The sequence below is a fragment of the Microcaecilia unicolor genome, chromosome 13, assembly GCF_901765095.1.
Source record: "Microcaecilia unicolor chromosome 13, aMicUni1.1, whole genome shotgun sequence".
Classification (NCBI taxonomy): Eukaryota; Metazoa; Chordata; class Amphibia; order Gymnophiona; family Siphonopidae; genus Microcaecilia; species Microcaecilia unicolor.
Genome location: NC_044043.1, coordinates 20,453,737 through 20,473,108, shown reverse-complemented (window position 1 = coordinate 20,473,108; position 19,372 = coordinate 20,453,737). Strand labels below are relative to the sequence as shown.

Genomic DNA, 19,372 nt, shown 5'->3' with positions numbered 1-19,372 from the left:
ATTCAGCCTAATCTTTTAAAACTGCTTGCTTGCTGATCCCCTCGAGATTGTCCAGTATGCCTTACTTAGAATGGCATCCAGATGTGGTTTATTATGCCTTTGAACTAGCATTAACAATCCATCACTCAAAAAGGGACAAAGAAAGTTTCATTTCTCTCTGACCTTTCTAACCTCTAGTCTAGCAAAAGCTAGACATTTGAGTAATTAAACCCAGATGGCATTCTATCACTTGCAGGACTGAACCAAACTTAAACAGAATTAACAAATTAATATGATTTCTCTGTCCAGGCTGCCTCACTCTAACCACTAGGCCACTCCTCCTCTTGGCCTTTTCACTAGGATAAAGTGTGGAGCTTTGAGCAAGAAAGATTCCTTCTTAGCCTTCTGATAGAGATTTCTGTGGACTATGGGAGGGTTAACACCCTGCTACCCACCTTCACTGAGGACAGGATGAGTAATGATCATTGCCAAATAGAATGAAATCCCCCCCCAAAAAAAAAATTGTTATACAGACTGAGAATTGTTTATTTCAACTTATTTACACTTAATCTCTAGAAAGGATTCACAACAGTTCAGGACATGTTGTGCTGTGAATATGTTATATCAAAGTTGGGTGGTTGGATCACAGGTGTGGTGCACGTAGATCTGGGCACTCGTGCTCCGTGGGACACTGAGATCAAGAGCTGAATCTATGCAGTGGGGCTGGAGTTGCATGTGTGTCTTATTTTAGGGCCTAAGTCCTAAGGGTTTGTTAGCTGGTCAGGTATGGGGATTAGAGGTCTGGCACTGGGACTCAGATTGCTTTGTACATTTAGGGGTCAAAATTAGTGCACAGGATCTGTGAATGTTATGTATTACACCCTGTTTATGCTTTGGGTCTGTGTTTTTCAAAGATGGTTCTCTCTCTCTGTCTCTCTCTCGCAAGAGGTTGGGGCTGCTCAGTTCCTCCAGAACATTTGTACTTAAGCCCCTAATTGACAAAGTGCATGAAAAAGCTTTGAGTGTAAACATATTTTGCTTTCTCTCTCTTGTCTCCCCTTCTTCCCGTGCACTCTCCTTTCCTTTCCGTGGTATGCTGCCTCCCCTCCTCACACAGGAAGTGATTTACCCGTGTGTGCGAGTTGTGGTCAGTGCATCTATGATGGGCAGTACCTGCAGGCCCTGGGCTCGGACTGGCACTCGGACTGCTTCAGGTAAGGGCTGGTCACTTACAGAGCTTTTGTGATACACAGACGGTCTCTCTGGGTCACCGCAGGGACTTTGGTGACATTCAGATGGGTGGTCATTCATTCTGTCACATAACAGTACTGTGCTGATAATATTTCTTCAAGTAGTGACGGTTTCCTGGTCTTTCTTTGCTTCTCTGTCGTGAAGATATATTTCCTGTAGACTGCAGTGGCAACATCTTTTGTTCCCCATTTGTGTTTTTTTGGGGGGCAGTGCTTATTGGGCTGTTATTACTGACTGATGAAAAAAACTGCGGTGTCTTTGAAAATGATTGATTGCCTATGATTGAAAAGGAAGACTGCCTCCTGCCCCTACCCCCTTTTTTTGTGGTTTAAGGACCATTTGTTTCCTGTGTTCATGTATTGCCTGTATTTCTGTCTTCAAGAGTTGTCTTGATAATTTGTTTATAAATGAATAAATAAAAAGAAAAGGCAGAATGTGCTGGCTCAGTGGATCAGCGGTAGTGCTGGGAACATCACGCTTATTGTTTAAGGGTGACAGCCGGTGGCCAAATTCAGGGCCCATGAATGCACGATTCAGGAAGGAGCCTTGCTGCTTGGCCTCTGGTCCTGGACCGTTGTGGCAATGGCCAAGCTCAGTATGTGTGAAGAGGTGTAAAATCGGGGAAACTCGTTGGGTATTAGCAAATGAAGCTGCAGAAGGGAAATGCTGAATCTGAAGGAATAGGCCTAGTGAAGCAGACTGGCACAGAGGAGTCCTGAGCGGTAGAACGGGGCAAAGGATGAGAGAGTACGAGAGTAGTTGACTAAAGAGAGACAGCTTGATTTTCAAAAGCCATAGTCAGTGGCTAACTGTCGCTGACTGGGCCCATGCCTTTTTAGTGCCACTGAAAATATTCACTGACTGCCCTGTGTCAGCAAGCACCTCTCCGTGCTGTCCACTCTCGACCTGCACCTCTCCGTGCTGTCTTCACCCACACAATTGGGGCTAATCCACCCCCTAAGAGGAACTGCTTCTGTTCACTTGCAAAAAAGTAATTATTCACAGTACCAAATTTATCCTGCAGAGTACTTTATTACACCCCGGTACCAGTGGGAAAAACAGTATGTTCACTGTACCACAGCTGCTGGTCTTCGTGCACTTTGCTTCACTTTTCAAACACACCAAACAAACAACAGTTCAGTCTTAGAATTAGCTAAAGACTTGGGAAAACCTGTGGTTGTCTATTCCTCCGCTCCTCTCTGCTACTGCCTAGGAGTTAGAGGCATTTTCACCACCCTCATTTGCCAGACACCAACACTCTGACAACCTCCCACAAATGTTCAGACTGACCTCCTTCAGGTAATTAATTCCCACTGGTCCGTGAAGCCAGACCGCATCTAGGCATTGTCCCTTAGCGGCCTCAAATCTCTGGCTTCTCTCTCTCTGTAGTCTCTTCCTTTTCCACTGCCCTTTGTCCTGAGCAAAAGAACTCCATTTGCTCCTCACCCACCTCTTTCCTTTCACTTTCTTCTCCTAGTTCAATCTCCTCCCACTCCATGGAGTCTTCCCCCACCCTCTCTCCCAGGTGCTGCTCCTCCCCCTGATTATCCTCCATCTCCCAATCACCCCCTGATTCTACTACCTGCTGGGAGTTGTGGTACTGTTTCTCTTGTTCCCTCCTTCCTTGCAAGTGTTGCTGGGCTCTGTAGTTCTCTTCCCTTTTCATCAATCTCCTCCTCCCTTTTCCCCTCTGAGGGTTTTTCTCCTTTCCCCGCTTATTGTCACTATCAGCTCTTCTCTGCCTTCCTTCTACCTCCTCCTTACATACCCCCCCGCTTAAGAATCTTTTACCCTCCCGGGGCTTGACTCCTTCATCCTCCTGACTGGCCATTCGGGACAAAATATCTACATTCCCTAACAGCTTCCCCGCCCGATGCTCCACCCGAAACTGAAAAGGTTGCAAGGCCAGGTACCAACGCATAAGTCTGGCATTAGCATTCTTCATCTGCATTAACCATTTCAGGGGGGCATGATCCGTAATGAGCCTAAAGGGACGTCCCTCTAAGTAGTATTGGCACATTTGTGTGGCCCACTTAATGGCCAGACACTCCCTCTCAATTGTGGCGTACCCTTTTTCACGAGGAAGGAGTTTACGGCTCAAATATAACACCGGATGCTCCTCCCCGTCATGAATCTGAGAAAGCACTGCCCCCAACCCCACCCCTGAGGCATCAGTTTGCAGAATGAAAGGTTTTTCCCATTCCACCGCCTTCAACACCGGCTCCTCACATAGCGCTAAACGCAAACACTGAAAGGATCTCTCCTCCTCCTCCCCCCATTTCAACTGATTCGGCCGATTCCCTTTTAACATGTTAGTTAAAGGCTCTGCTAGCGAGGCGAAATGAGGAATGAACCTGCAGTAATACCCGACTAGACCAAGAAAACTTCGAAGCCCTTTTTTAGTAGCTGGATATGAAAATTCCCTAATGCTTTGTACTTTATCCAGCAAGGGTCTCACCTGTCCACCCCCCACCTTATAACCCAGATATTTTACCGCATGCTGTGCGAAGTGACATTTCTGGGGATTAAGTGTGAGCCCCGCACCCCGAAAAGCCGCTAACACCTTTCTGACCTGCCTCATGTGCGTAGCCCAATCCTCACTATGGATGATGACATCATCTAAATAGGCTGCAGCATAACTCTGATGAGGACGTAGAATCCTATCTAACAAACGCTGGCAGGAAGCTGCTGCAGAATTCAACCCAAACGGCATCCTCTTAAACTGAAAGAGCCCCAGGGGAGTAGAAAATGCCGTCTTGGGCCGAGCCTCCGCAGATAACGGAATCTGCCAATATCCCTTGGTCAAGTCCAGCGTAGAAAGGTACTGTGTCGAACCCAACCTATCCAACAACTCCTCAATGCGCGGCATAGGATAGGCATCTGGAAAAGACAGGGCATTAACCTGGCGGAAATCAATGCAAAACCACCAGGTATCATCCCTCTTCGGCACCAGCACCACCGGACTTGACCAAGGGCTACATGACTCCTCAATTATGCCATACTCCAACATTTACTTCACCTGTCTCACCACCTCTTGTTGTTTAACTGGGGACAGCCTATAGGGCCTCTGCCTAACCACCCGGCGGGGCTCTGTAACAATCTCATGCACCATCAAATGCGTCTCCCCCGGGCAGGGCGTAAGGACATCCTGGAATTCTTCCAGGAGTGCCCTAAGTTCCTGCTGCTGACCTTCCTTCAATTCTCCAGCAATCTGAGGTTTCAGAGACTTAAAAATGTCCGAGATCTGAGGCCCCAGATCCTCCTCCTCCAACTCCTTAGTCCCTACCCACATCACCTTCCTCTCTCTCCACAACTTCAACACATTAACGTGATATGTTTGCTTTCTCCCCCTCTCATTCATCCCTCATACGTAACTGGCCCCAATTTCCTAGTAATCACCACCGGTCCCCTCCACCTACTTTCAAATTTATGAGGGGATCCGCTATCATTATTATGACCTTCTCCCCTTCTTCAAACCCTCTGTCTTTCACTCCCCGATCATAATATGATTTCTGGTATTCTTGACTCTTACCCAATCTATCCCGAGCGTAGCCCCCCAATCGTCGCAACCTACCCTTCAGGTCAAAGAGACCACCGTGCAGTCTCCTTTATCCGGTGGCACCCATTGTTCTTTCAGAATATCCAAAATCCCCCGAGGAGCCCTCCCGTACATTAATTCAAAAGGAGAAACTCCTAATGAAGCTTGAACACTCTCCCTACAAGTGTATAAGACAAACGGCAGGAGGCGATCCCACTCATCTATACAGCCCCCCAACCCCCTTCGCAAGAGAGTCTTAAGAGTCTTATTAAATCTCTCTACCAGACCATTGGTCTGAGGATGGTAAGCCGCAGTACGAATGTGTGAAATACCAAAAGCCTCCCATACTTGAGTCAATGTACGAGAGAGGAAATTAGTGCCTCTATCTGTAAGCACTTCTCGAGGAAACCCCACTGTACAAAAAATATGAATAAGCTCAGCGGCAATCGCCTTGGCTGATACAGTACGTAGGGGCACAGCCCAAGGGAAACGAGTGGCCATATCTAACACCACCAAAATATAGACAAAACCCCTCCGGGACTTGGGAAGTGGTCCTACAATATCCATAGCCAGCCGGCCTAACGGGACCCCAATGCGCGGCAAGGGACATAAAGGCGCCCGCTCCGGCCCCCTCTCCGCTACCTTCTGACAGAGTCCACAGGAATTGCAATACCCCTCCACTTCCTTATAAACCCCTGGCCAATAGAACCTTCTTAAACCTGGTCCAGAGTACCCTGTGTTGCCTTATGCCCCCCTCAGAGGATGATCATGAGCTAATCTCATTATCAGGCTACGAAACCCCTTTGGTATCACCAACTGTTTCTGACCCCACTTCCCTGCTGTCGAGTTAACTCTAAATAGCAGCCCCCTCTCCACCACAAAGTGTGGGAAAGAGCCCCCCTCACCTTCCCGGGCCCTACCCCAGGCATATTGCAAGGTACCATCAGATTCCTTCTCCCTCGGGAAAGATGGAAACTGCTCTAAGAGCTCCCCCGGGTCCCTTGGAAAATCTCCTTCCCCCTCGACCTCTGTCATAGCCTGCCTTCTTCTCCATTGAGCTCCTTTTTTTTGACGGCCCCCTTTCCTACTTTTCCCCGGAGTACCTAAAATCTCCGGATGAAAGGGGAAAACCTGATCCAAAGGGAGAACCTCCCCACCCTCCTGCTGAGCTTGACTCTGAGACCGGGTAGTTACAAAGGCTTTTCCCCCTTTACATATTGGGAAAACGGAAGCCCAGTCCCTCCCCAGTATCAGGTCCTGAGGCAGCCGAGGAAGCACCGCTACTAATATCCGGTGTACCCCCATAGGCCCTTTTATGGTCACCCAATGTAAATGGTATCTTGTACTAGCCCCATGAATACATTGAATAGCTACCTCACCAGGACTAGACCCTCCCTGTTCGTTCTTTCCCTTACTTATACGGGACCATAACCTCCTCGAAAGCATAGATTGATCAGCTCCCGAGTCTAACAGGGCCTCCACCTTCAACCCCTCACCTCCAAGACCTGAGAAAAGGGATGTGTAACCTGCTTGTAAGAGTGAGAAGTAAAGCCCTCTTTGGCCCTACAATCTTTCCTTAAGTGTCCTTTACGCCCACACACCTGTAGCAAATCCGATCCCCCGGCATACCCCAAGACCTCCACTCTCCTTTCTCCCTTACTAGCCGGTACACTCCTTGCCTGCAGAGGCCTAGACCCTGTTACAGAGCTTCTTTCGTCTGCAGTACCCCTCTCCCACCCGCATGCTGTGACTCTAGAAAGCATTCCATACTTTTAACTGCTCATCCAAGGTCCCACATCCCCGCCTAATCAAATCCTTTTTAATTCTTCCGGTAAGGCCTCCAGAAACTGCTCCAACACCAGCTCTAACATTACTTGTGTCACTGAGCTTTTCCTCTGGTTCTAACCACTTAGTGGCCAAATCCCATTAATTTCTGGGCCAAAGCCCTGGGCGTCTCTCCCTCTGCCCACCTCCATTCTCTAAATCTCCGCCGGTATGACTGCTTACTTAGTCCATACCTGTCCAAAATAGCCCGTTTCAGTTTAGCATAATCTGCAATCTCTGCAGCAGGGAGACTGCGAAAAGCCGCCAAGGCCTCCCCAGACAAAGCTGGAGCCAGCCTCATAGTCCATTGCTCCCCTGGCCAGGCTGCAGCCACCGCTACCCGTTCAAATGCCCCCAGGTAATCCTCAATGTCGTCCTTATCAGACAGCTTACCCCAGGGTAACCAGTTCATTCCCATCATGCCTCCTGGCAAAGGTCCTCCTCCAGTTGCAGCTCCCTCTGACACTGCTGGCCCAGCCTGTACCCGTGCTCCTCCTTTCAACAACTCTTGACAAAGTTCCAGAAGTGGCTGTTGCTGAGCCCTCGAGGCAGCCAAGGAGTCCTCCAGCAGCCTGTTGTTTTTGGAATTGATGGGCCATGAAGGAAAACATCTCCTTTGGATCCATTGTGGCCGGCCTTCTTCTCACCTAGACAAACCCAAAGAAAAACAACATCCAAGTGCAGCTGCTTTCATAGGTTTGCCCCCCCCTGCGGCACCACACATGCATAAGCAAAACCCCCCCCGGTCCTGCTATATGCTCACCGGATAGCCAAGGATTTGCGCCTTTGTCAGCGTTGGCCCCCTCGACGGGCTTCTGGAACCTCCAGGACACCACCACCTCGTTCTGGCAACTCGACTGGCCTGTTTGTGGAACCCCCTCCGCTCCCTTGAGGCCTCTCCTCACCCACGTGGAAGTTCACTGTATATCCCACCACTGCCACCAAATGTCAGCAAGCACCTCTCCGTGCTGTCCGCTCTCGACCTGCACCTCTCCGTGCTGTCTGTCTTCACCCACACAATTGGGGCTAATCCACCCCCTAAGAGGAACTGCTTCTGTTCACTTGCAAAAAAAGGTAATTATTCACAGTACCAAATTTATCCTGCAGAGTACTTTATTACACCCCGGTACCAGTGGGAAAAACAGTATGTTCACTGTACCACAGCTGCTGGTCTTCGTGCACTTTGCTTCACTTTTCAAACACACCAAACAAACAACAGTTCAGTCTTAGAATTAGCTAAAGACTTGGGAAAACCTGTGGTTCAGTCTATTCCTCCGCTCCTCTCTGCTACTGCCTAGGAGTTAGAGGCATTTTCACCACCCTCATTTGCCAGACACCAACCACTCTGACAACCTCCCACAAATGTTCAGACTGACCTCCTTCAGGTAATTAATTCCCACTGGTCCATGAAGCCAGACCGCATCTAGGCATTGTCCCTTAGCGGCCTCAAATCTCTGGCTTCTCTCTCTCTGCAGTCTCTTCCTTTTCCACCGCCCTTTGTCCTGAGCAAAGAACTCCATTTGCTCCTCACCCACCTCTTTTCCTTTCACTTTCTTCTCCTAGTGCAATCTCCTCCCACTCCATGGAGTCTTCCCCACCCTCTCTCACAGGTGCTGCTCCTCCCCCTGATTATCCTCCATCTCCAATCACCCCCTGATTCTACTACCTGCTGGGAGTTGTGGTACTGTTTCTCTTGTTCCCGCCTTCTTGCAGTGTTGCTGGGCTCTGTAGTTCTCTTCCCTTTTCATCAATCTCCTCCTCCCCTTTTCCCCTCTGAGGGTTTTTCTCCTTTCCCCGCTTATTGTCACTATCAGCTCTTCTCTGCCTTCCTTCTACCTCCTCCTTACACCTGGCACTATCCGGATGGGAGTGGCACCAAAGTTATCCGGCCAGCGATTATTCAAATGCTACCTGGATAACTATCCAGATTGAGTTAGAACAGCAACATTGAATATCACCGCTGCCCACACTACCCAGATATTTCGTGCCAACATATGGAGAGCTATGCACCGAATATTCGGGAATGTGCAGATTCCGTGGTACATTAAAATGAAACACCAGCTGCGGAATTTGAAATTAACCCGAGAGTCCCAAGCCTGGATTATTGGAAAGGAAGGTGACAACCTCTGACTGAGTAGTGGGTGACCTGGAATTTTAATGTGTGTTGGGTTATGTTATCGTTGTGTGATGGGATGTGGATTTTTAATGTAATACGGTTTATTATGTTATTGTGGGGTGTGATAATGGATGTTTAATGTCTGTTGAGTTATGTTATCATTGTATGTGTGATGTATTTTGTTTATTGAACTCAGTTGTCATTCAAAACAGTATACAAACATACGATATCAGTATGTAAAGAAGTAAAATAATAAGCCAAGCATTACTCTTGGTAAGATCGTCCCCCAACCCTTAATACAAAGGAACAAATAACAGTCATAATCAGTGTATGTGGATGTTTAATGCGGTCTATTTTACACTGTGCTGATGAGTTGTGATCCTGATTTGTAACCTGCCTTGGTTAAATATGCAGTATGTAAATTAACCTGAGTTTTCAAATAGCTTGTGCCACTGCACACACTTCATGCAGACTTTCACAAGGAGCCTGTCTGCATTAGCAAAGTCTGCATGTTAAAAGCATCCAGGGGCAATGAATGGAAGGGGGGTAAGAGTGAACTCACACAGGCAATATTCCTCCCTCACCGGAGTGCGTCTCATGAGCCTTGACAAAAGGGAAGTGCGATTTAGCATAGATTTGGGAGGGGGGTGTAGGCATGGTATGGTAGCAGTGCCCCTCTGAGAGCCATGTGGGGGTATTTTCAAAGCACTTAGGCTTACAAAGTTCCATAGGTTACTATGGAACTTTGTAAGTCTAAGTGCTTTGAAAATGAGCCCCATGGTATCTTCAGCAGCACTGTGATGACATCAGAGGTCCACATGTACAGTTTGAATAACTATAATCTTATTGTTTCAAAGTGCAGCAGACCTGGGGTTGGCCTGGTGCCTAAGCAGCAGCGTGCAGAGATCTAGATATGATTGCTCTGCTCTGCTCCTTGGGCTGAATGGGGTGCAGCACAGGCAGGGCATTCAACCACCAGGGCACAAGAACATTTCAACTTGTGCTCAACAGTGATATGTAGTGGACAGACTTAGGTTGCAGGTGTACTGGGATCCTGAGTGAGTTGCAGTCTGAATTCCCTGAGCAAGGACTCTCACTGTTATGGCTGGGCTAGGGAACAGGCTATAAATAGGGGAAGATCCTGGATAACTGCACATGAGTCTCATGGCCTCCAATAGAGGCTGATTCCGATTGAGCTGGAAGCCCAAAGGTGCAGGAGGAAAATTGCCTCCCCCCCCTCCAGATCTGCAGTGGAAATGGTCTTCCCATTACAGAACGTCTCCTAAATACCCCTAGGATATAGCAGCCCTGCTCTGTGTGCTGTGTTATCTGTCACAGGAGCTGAAATCATTCCAATCTCCTATCACAGATCCTGAATTACTATTAGTGTTTCTATACCATTTCCTGATGTACATATTAATCCATTTAATTTCTTTTGCCTGAAGCCAGTTGTGGCAGGATAAACTCGCTCCTGGCTTGCACCTACATATTAAAGCAGGATATCAAGCCTCATGGTGAAACCCTGCATCAGAACTGGTCTGGTACAAAAAAAAAAAACCAAAAAATGGCTCGGCCAGTAAAGGCAGGTGCAGATTATTCTGTGTTTGTGGCTGCCTTTATACTTGCAGCATCTTCTTGACGGGAGCCTCAGGGATGCACTTTCATTAGCAATTTTCCTTTGCTGACTTCTCGCTCTCTGCATTACTGCAGACCTCCTGCCATCCCAGCCTCTTCCACAAGGAGGTGCAGTAGGGAATGATACAGATCGCTGGCTATGGGAGAGCTCGCAGCTCCAAAGGTCACAGCCTCTCTCACCAGGAGACACTGTGGGGAAGCTCACAGTTCTCCGAGGACAAGCAAGCTGCTTGTTCTCACGACTGGGTGACGTCCGCGGCAGCCCCCACCAACCGGAAAAAAGCTTCGCGGGACGGTCGGCACGCAGGGCACGCCCACCGCGCATGCGCGGCCGTCTTCCCGCCCGTGCGCGACCGCTCCCGCCAGTTCCTTTTTTTCCGCGACTGGAGAGAGTTGTGCTTTGCCGCTCTCTTTGTTTTCAGCCGCCGGATTTCGATCGCGTTTGCGCGGATCGTCGCTTTTCTTTCTAAAACTTCTTGTTTTTTGGTTACCGCCGGTTTCCTTTTTCAAAAAAAAAAAAAACCTGAGCGTGTGGAGCACGCGCTCCCCTTTTCCCTCGCTTCTAGCGGGGACGCCACGTTGCGGCCTAGTGGTCGCCTCGGTCGTTTCTTTTTTCGAGGTGTGATTCCAGCCACCATTGACGACTTGACTTCGCCGACGCGATTTTTCCGTCGATGTCCTCGAAGGTCCCGAGTGGATTTAAAAAGTGTGGTCGCTGCGGCCGGCCGATCTCGCAGACCGACACCCACGCTTGGTGCCTCCAGTGCCTCGGGCCGGAGCACAATATCAAGTCGTGTTCTCTGTGTCTCGGTCTCCGGAAACGGACTCAGGTTGCGAGGCAAGTTCTGCGGGACCGTCTTTTTGGAACTTGCGCCGGCCCCCTCGACGTCGACCTCGAAGGCATCGGTATCGACGCCCGGCCCTTCGGTACCGGTATCGATGCCCGAGACATCGGCACCGATGGCAGCGACCCCAGGAGAACAGGTCCCATCGGCCCGCCGGTCCTCCGGTGAGAGTGGAGGTGAGAGGCCGCGTGGGCAATCGGCCCCGGTCACTCCCTCAGCTCGTGGGCCGCGGGACCGAACCCTGTCTGACCCGGTACCTCGAGACCGAGGGGGATCTACCTCCTCCTCCTCCATGCCTTCCGGCGCCGGTGACGGGCATCGCAAGAAGGATAAGAAGCGTCGTCACCGGTCGCCCTCGGTGCATCCGGATATCGGAGAGGAGGCGACGCCGAAGCGTCATCGAGAGGAGAGGTCTCCGTCGGTGGTGGAGGTACCGACGCGTCGGGGTTCCGGCACCTCGGTGCCGTCTCCTGGCCCCCATCAGCTTCTGCCGGCGACGCCCCTACCGGCCCCACCGCCTTTCCCGGCAGCGGGCCCTGGACGAGTGCCTCAGAGCCATCCTTCCGGGGATCCTGGAAGGGCTGATGCGCCAGGCTGTGCCGGCGCCGGGGGTGCTTGCGCCCTCGGCGCCGATGACTGTGGCGCCGGCGAGCTCTAGCCCGGCGCCGGGGCCGTCGACACCGCCGCTGCTTGCGGCGCCGGTCTCGACCGCCACGCAGGTGGAGTCCCCGTCGACGTCGATGGAGGGAGCTCCGTCCCCGCCGGCGCGGGAGTCCACCGCTCGACGACACCGAGACCTCGGTGCCTCGACGTCGAGCCGGGCCCGGTTCAGGACTCAGCTACATGAGCTTATGTCCGATACCGAGGATGAGGACTCGTGGGGGGAAGAGGAGGACCCTAGATATTTCTCCTCAGAGGAGTCTACGGGCCTTCCCTCGGACCCCACGCCTTCACCGGAGAGGAAACTCTCACCTCCCGAGAGTCTCTCCTTTGCCTCCTTTGTGCGGGATATGTCTATTAGCATTCCCTTCCCCGTGGTCTCTGTGGAAGAGCCGAGGGCCGAGATGCTCGAGGTCCTCGACTATCCATCACCACCTAGAGAGTCCTCCACGGTGCCGCTGCACAATGTCCTCAAGGAGACACTGCTTCGGAACTGGGTGCGACCATTAACTAACCCCACCATTCCCAAGAAAGCAGAGTCCCAGTACAGGATCCACTCCGACCCAGAGTTAATGCGGCCACAATTGCCCCATGACTCAGCGGTCGTGGATTCTGCTCTCAAGAGGGCACGGAGTTCGAGGGATACCGCCTCGGCGCCCCCGGGGCGGGAGTCTCGCACTCTGGACTCGTTTGGGAGGAAGGCCTACCAATCCTCCATGCTCGTGACCCGCATCCAGTCATACCTGCTCTATATGAGCATTCATATGCGGACCTATGTGCAACAACTGGCGGACCTGGTCGAGAAGCTCCCGACGGAGCAGTCCAGGCCTTATCAGGAGGTGGTCAGGCAGCTGAAGGCGTGCAGAAAGTTCCTGTCCAGGGGTATCTATGACACCTGTGACGTGGCATCTCGTGCTGCGGCCCAAGGTATAGTGATGCGCAGGCTCTCATGGCTGCGTGCCTCTGACCTGGACAACCGCACCCAGCAGAGACTGGCCGACGTCCCTTGCCGGGGGGATAACATTTTTGGTGAGAAGGTCGAGCAGATGGTGGACCAACTGCATCAGCGGGAAACCGCTCTCGACAAGCTCTCCCACCAGGCGCCTTCAGCATCCACCTCAGCAGGTGGACGTTTTTCCCGGGCCCGGCAGGCTGCACCCTATTCTTTTGCAAAGCGTAGGTACAACCAGCCGGCCCGAAGGCCTCGTCAGGCACAGGGACAGCCCCAGCGCGCTCGTTCCCGTCAACAGCGTGCGCCTAAGCAGCCCCCTGCGCCTCCACAGCAAAAGCCAGGGACGGGCTTTTGACTGGATCCACGGGAACATAGCCGCCCTCAAAGTGTCAGTACCGGACGATCTGCCGGTCGGGGGGAGGTTAAAATATTTTCACCAAAGGTGGCCTCTCATAACCTCCGACCAGTGGGTTCTCCAAATAGTGCAGTGCGGATACGCCCTGAAATTGACCTCCCTGCCTCCAAATTGTCCTCCGGGAGCTCAATCCTTCAGCTCCCATCACAAGCAGGTACTTGCAGAGGAACTCTCCGCCCTTCTCAGCGCCAATGCGGTCGAGCCCGTACCACCCGGGCAGGAAGGGCAGGGATTCTATTCCAGGTACTTCCTTGTGGAAAAGAAAACAGGGGGGATGCTTCCCATCCTAGACCTGAGAGGCCTGAACAAATTCCTGGTCAAAGAAAAGTTCAGGATGCTTTCCTTGGGCACCCTTCTTCCAATGATTCAGAAAAACGATTGGCTATGTTCCCTGGATTTAAAGGATGCATATACTCACATCCCGATACTGCCAGCTCACAGACAGTATCTCAGATTCCGCCTGGGCGCACGACACTTTCAGTACTGTGTGCTGCCCTTTGGGCTCGCCTCCGCCCCACGAGTGTTTACAAAGTGCCTCGTGGTGGTGGCGGCGTACCTACGCAGGCTGGGAGTGCACGTGTTCCCATATCTCGACGATTGGCTGGTCAAGAACACCTCGGAGGCAGGAGCCCTCCGGTCCATGCAGTGCACTACTCAACTCCTGGAGCTGCTGGGGTTTGTGATAAATTACCCAAAGTCCCATCTCCAGCCAACCCAGTCTCTGGAATTCATAGGAGCTCTGCTGAATACCCAGACGGCTCAGGCCTTCCTTCCCGAAGCGAGGGCCAACAACCTCCTGTCCCTCGCTTCGCAGACCAGAGCGTCTCAGCAGGTCACAGCTCGGCAGATGTTGAGACTTCTGGGTCATATGGCCTCCACAGTTCATGTGACTCCCATGGCTCGTCTTCACATGAGATCTGCTCAATGGACCCTAGCTTCCCAGTGGTTCCAAGCCACCGGGAATCTAGAAGATGTCATCCGCCTCTCCACCAGTTGCCGCACTTCACTGCTCTGGTGGACCATCCGGACCAATTTGACCCTGGGGCGTCCATTCCAAATTCCGCAGCCCACAAAGGTGCTGACGACGGATGCATCTCGCCTGGGTTGGGGAGCTCATGTCGATGGGCTTCACACCCAGGGTCTGTGGTCCCTCCAGGAAAAGGATCTGCAGATCAACCTCCTGGAGCTCCGAGCGATCTGGAACGCGCTGAAGGCTTTCAGAGATCGGCTGTCCTGCCAAATTATCCAAATTCGGACAGACAATCAGGTTGCAATGTATTACGTCAACAAGCAGGGGGGCACCGGATCTCGCCCCCTGTGTCAGGAAGCCGTCGGGCTGTGGCGTTGGGCGTGCCACTTTGGCATGCTCCTCCAAGCCACGTACCTGGCAGGCGTAAACAACAGTCTGGCCGACAGACTGAGCAGAGTCATGCAACCGCACGAGTGGTCGCTCCATTCCAGAGTGGTACGCAAGATCTTCCGAGAGTGGGGCACCCCCTCGGTGGATCTTTTCGCCTCTCAGACCAACCACAAGCTGCCTCTGTTCTGTTCCAGACTTCAGACACACGGCAGGCTAGTGTCAGATGCCTTTCTCCTTCATTGGGGGACCGGCCTCCTGTATGCTTATCCTCCCATACCTTTGGTGGGGAAGACCTTACTGAAGCTCAAGCAAGACCGCGGCACCATGATTCTGATAGCGCCCTTTTGGCCCCGTCAGATCTGGTTCCCTCTTCTTCTGGAGTTGTCCTCAGAAGAAACCGTGGAGATTGGAGTGTTTTCCGACTCTCATTTCGCAGAACGACGGAGCGTTGCTGCACCCCAACCTTCAATCCCTGGCTCTCACGGCCTGGATGTTGAGGGCGTAGACTTCGCTGCGTTGGGTCTGTCTGAGGGTGTCTCCCGGGTCTTGCTTGCCTCTAGGAAGGATTCCACTAAAAAGAGTTACTTTTTCAAGTGGAGGAGGTTTGTCGTTTGGTGTGAGAGCAAGGCCCTAGAACCTCGTTCTTGCCCTGCACAGAACCTGCTTGAATACCTTCTGCACTTATCAGAGTCTGGCCTCAAGACCAACTCAGTAAGGAATCACCTTAGTGCGATTAGTGCTTACCATTATCGTGTGGAAGGTAAAGCCATCTCTGGAGAGCCTTTAGTCGTTCGATTCATGAGAGGCTTGCTTTTGTCAAAGCCCCCTATCAAGCCTCCTACAGTGTCATGGGATCTCAACGTCGTCCTCACCCAGCTGATGAAACCTCCTTTTGAGCCACTGAATTCCTGCCATCTGAAGTACTTGACCTGGAAGGTCATTTTCTTGGTGGCAGTTACTTCAGCTCGTAGGGTCAGTGAGCTTCAAGCCCTGGTAGCTCATGCTCCGTATACCAAATTTCATCACAACAGAGTAGTGCTCCGCACCCACCCAAAGTTTCTGCCGAAGGTGGTGTCGGAGTTCCATCTTAACCAGTCAATTGTCTTGCCAACATTCTTCCCCAGGCCGCATACCCGCCCTGCTGAACGTCAGTTGCACACATTGGACTGCAAGAGAGCATTGGCCTTCTACTTGGAGCGGACACAGCCCCACAGACAGTCCGCCCAATTGTTTGTTTCTTTCGACCCTAACAGGCTAGGGGTCGCTGTCGGGAAACGCACCATCTCCAATTGGCTAGCAGATTGCATTTCCTTCACTTACGCCCAGGCTGGGCTGGCTCTTGAGGGTCATGTCACGGCTCATAGTGTCAGAGCCATGGCAGCGTCAGTGGCCCACTTGAAGTCAGCCACTATTGAAGAGATTTGCAAGGCTGCGACGTGGTCATCTGTCCACACATTCACATCACATTACTGCCTCCAGCAGGATACCCGACGCGACAGTCGGTTCGGGCAGTCGGTGCTGCAGAATCTGTTTGGGGTGTAAATCCAACTCCACCCTCCAGGACCTGAATTTATTCTGGTCAGGCTGCACTCTCAGTTAGTTGTTCTTCGTAGGTCAATTTCTGTTGTACCCTCGCCGTTGCGAGGTTCAATTGACCTGGGTTCTTGTTTTGAGTGAGCCTGAAAGCTAGGGATACCCCAGTCGTGAGAACAAGCAGCCTGCTTGTCCTCGGAGAAAGTGAATGATACATACCTGTAGCAGGTGTTCTCCGAGGACAGCAGGCTGATTGTTCTCACCTACCCTCCCTCCTCCCCTTTGGAGTTGTGTGTTTTCATCTTTTGCTAGTCATTCAACTGGCGGGAGCGGTCGCACACGGGCGGGAAGACGGCCGCGCATGCGCGGTGGGCGTGCCCTGCGTGCCGACCGTCCCGCGAAGCTTTTTTCCGGTTGGTGGGGGCTGCCGCGGACGTCACCCAGTCGTGAGAACAATCAGCCTGCTGTCCTCGGAGAACACCTGCTACAGGTATGTATCATTCACTTTCCTGTTGTCCCAGTCTGTGCCATCAGGAGGTGCTGTAGGGAATGAAGCAAGGATACTGGCTGTGGGGGAGCTCACAGCTCCTGTGGTCTCAGTATCTTCTAGTGCTAACAGATCTCTCTCTTTTTTTTTTTTGGGAGGGGCTGTGCAAATTAATCTGATTTTTAGACCACAGATATGCAGTGTGAATGTTTAGCAGCCAGCTCCTGAAACCCAGGAGAGGCTATTTTTCACTGTGTGTATACAGAGATGCTTCTCATTTCCGTTAGGCACAGCTGGGACAGGAAGGATGTGTTCCAGGTTATTTGGGAGAGATCTCTGAGGAGCCCGTCTGCCTCCTCTTCCCAGTCCCCAGGGACTAGGAGGGCTCAGGATATGGGACAGCTGATCCAGCTGTTCTCTCCCCAGCCCCAGGGGAGAGGTGGGTTCAGAGCAGGGCGGAGCAGGAGTTGTTGTCTCCTCCTCTCCTTTCCTGTTCCTCTCTTGTCTGTCTCACACATCTGACTGACTTTGTTCTGGATGAGAAAGTGCCCTGGCAGGGCACAGAAGTGACCCTGAGGTTTGGGCTGCAGCTGCTGGTACTGGCTGGGCAGGATCAGGTGCAGAGCAAGTCTGGGAACACGCAGAGCTGTGAGGATGCAGAGAGCACTGCTGTGGTGGAAGCAAAGTCTCAGCACAGGAGCCAAGTAAGTAGGAAACAGGAACTGCCACTGGTTCCCCCGTCTCTCTCTGCCCCTGTCTCTTTCGCTCCCCTCGGAATGGAAAGTCGAGGCAGCATTAGGGCAGTTTGTCTTCTGGAGAAAACACTTCCATATGTGCCTGATAAAAGAAAAAAGTTCTTTTTAATTGAACTGATTCGCTTTTGAGCGCACCCTGCCTTTAGGGAAGTCTTTTGTGTAATGGCTTAAAGAGACACCATGTAAAAGGAACTCAGCTCTGCTGTTCCATGTGGGCAGATTGCCTTCTTCCCTCCCTTCCCTGTGACTCAGCTTCATTCTTCAGGATCTTATTGAAGAGCTCTGTGCTGTGCTGATGCAGCAGACAGGAGGTACACAGCGCTCTGCACAGTCTGGGGGTTGGGGTTGGATAAAGTCCATGTACTGTGGCTGAACCGTGTGCTGATCAGTCTCTTCTTGGCCTTCACCCCAATCCTGAGCCCGTGGCAGTGGCACAAAAATCCAATGCTCGCCAGCAGAATCTGGAATGCAGCTGCCGCTGAATATCCAGATAAAGCGCTGAGCTGCCAATTTTATCCAGAGAACATATAGGCAGCTTTTTTTGCAGTCCTGAGTTATCCGGCCACCCCGGACCACCCTGCTACAATCTGGATAGTGCTGAGACAGTCTGTAAAGGTATTCAGTGGCACTATTTCTGGGTAGCAGGTGCTTTTTATTTGGAGAAATGCCTTTAAATATCGGACTCGTGTTAGAGGTGTGAAAACGAGAGTTAACAAATAAGTTGTAGGTGAGACTTTCTGTTGGACTAACTTACTACATATGTGTCTCTCTGTCAAGAGCTACCATCCCTTCATCAGCTCAGTGAAGAAGCAACCTCCTTTCAGCTGAGGCTGTACTCTTTAAATCCAGTGTTATCTTAGATCTTCTGCATGTCTCAGGGAGGAAGGGAGGGCCATTGACAGATCTGGTGGAGACAAGGGAATTTGGCAGTTGAAAAGGCCTTTCTCTGATAATGGGTGAGAAAACCAGCCTTTTTGTTTCACTCTTGCATTCACCTGAAGTTCCCTTTAATTGCCCTGATCACTCAATGAGCTACCATTCTGTTTTTCTTTGTGATGTTTTATGTTTTGTCTCTGAAGATTGATTTCTCCAACGTAGCACCCTCCTTCTCATTTTTTGCTTTGGGTGGTAGTAAAGAGTGCAGGTTGGCTGGGTATAATGGCCTTTTTTGTGTATGAGGGATGGCAAAGGTATTTATGTCTTAGCTGGTTTTGTTCTGACCCAGAGGAAAGGAATAAAGCCAAACAGAATACCTCAAAGACAAGGGCGATCACAAAACAGCCAGGGAACACCTACTACAGTAGAAAGGAAGAAGAAATGTGGAGCATATTCCACTTCCAATAACATAAAATCCAGAACTAGAAAACTTAAGGACAAGGAGAAACGACTTACGACTGCTATGTGCGAGGTTTGCGTTACTGAAAGAAATATATAAAACTTTGACAGCAGAATGTGAAAAATGGACGAGTGTAAAGTACAATTCAGAATGCTGGAAAAGTAGGATTTTGTTTTATTCTGCTTACTCCTGGGGGAATTATGCACAAAAAAATTCAAAATTCTGAAAAATTCTGCATAGTTTGGTGCTTATTTTAGAAGCTCTATTCCTGCTTTGGACATCAGAAAACTGGTATTTAGACACAAAATGAACATCTAACACTGCAGTGCATCCCTAAGGCAATGGGGAGTGATCTAGGCATGTTTTCAGTGGAATTAGGGAGGGTCCAAAATATGGAGGTATTGATCTGATTGCAAAAGGGGAAGGGGTGTCCATTTTCAGAGACCTGCTATGTGGCATGTCCAGGTTACAGAAGGGTGCTCTGATTGAGCAGTTCTCTGCTGAATGGAGGTAAAGGAATTGTAACATATATTTTTCTCTTCCTGGAGTGCTCACAATTTAAAAAAAGAAAAATTATAGTGGGACTTGAACCATCAATCTCTGGATCTCTGCTCTAGCTTTCAGCTAACCACTTTAACCATTAGGCCGTTTTTCCACGTGGATGTCTGACACTTCCTTTGCTGCCA

At 50.9% G+C, this 19,372-nt stretch overlaps 1 protein-coding gene across 3 annotated transcripts in view; it reads left to right on the top strand.

Annotated features, from left to right (window-relative positions):
- LIMK1 (LIM domain kinase 1) overlaps nucleotides 1–19,372 on the top strand; it is a 252,371-nt gene that overhangs the window by 14,146 nt on the left and 218,853 nt on the right. For 2 of the 3 annotated variants that reach the window (XM_030186154.1, XM_030186152.1), the window contains exon 2: nucleotides 1,097–1,193. In XM_030186154.1, coding sequence (XP_030042014.1) covers nucleotides 1,097–1,193 — 97 coding nt within the window. Of the gene's footprint in view, nucleotides 1–1,096; nucleotides 1,194–17,117; nucleotides 17,300–19,372 lie in introns of those variants that run through there. The other variant, XM_030186153.1, reaches the window with a different exon arrangement.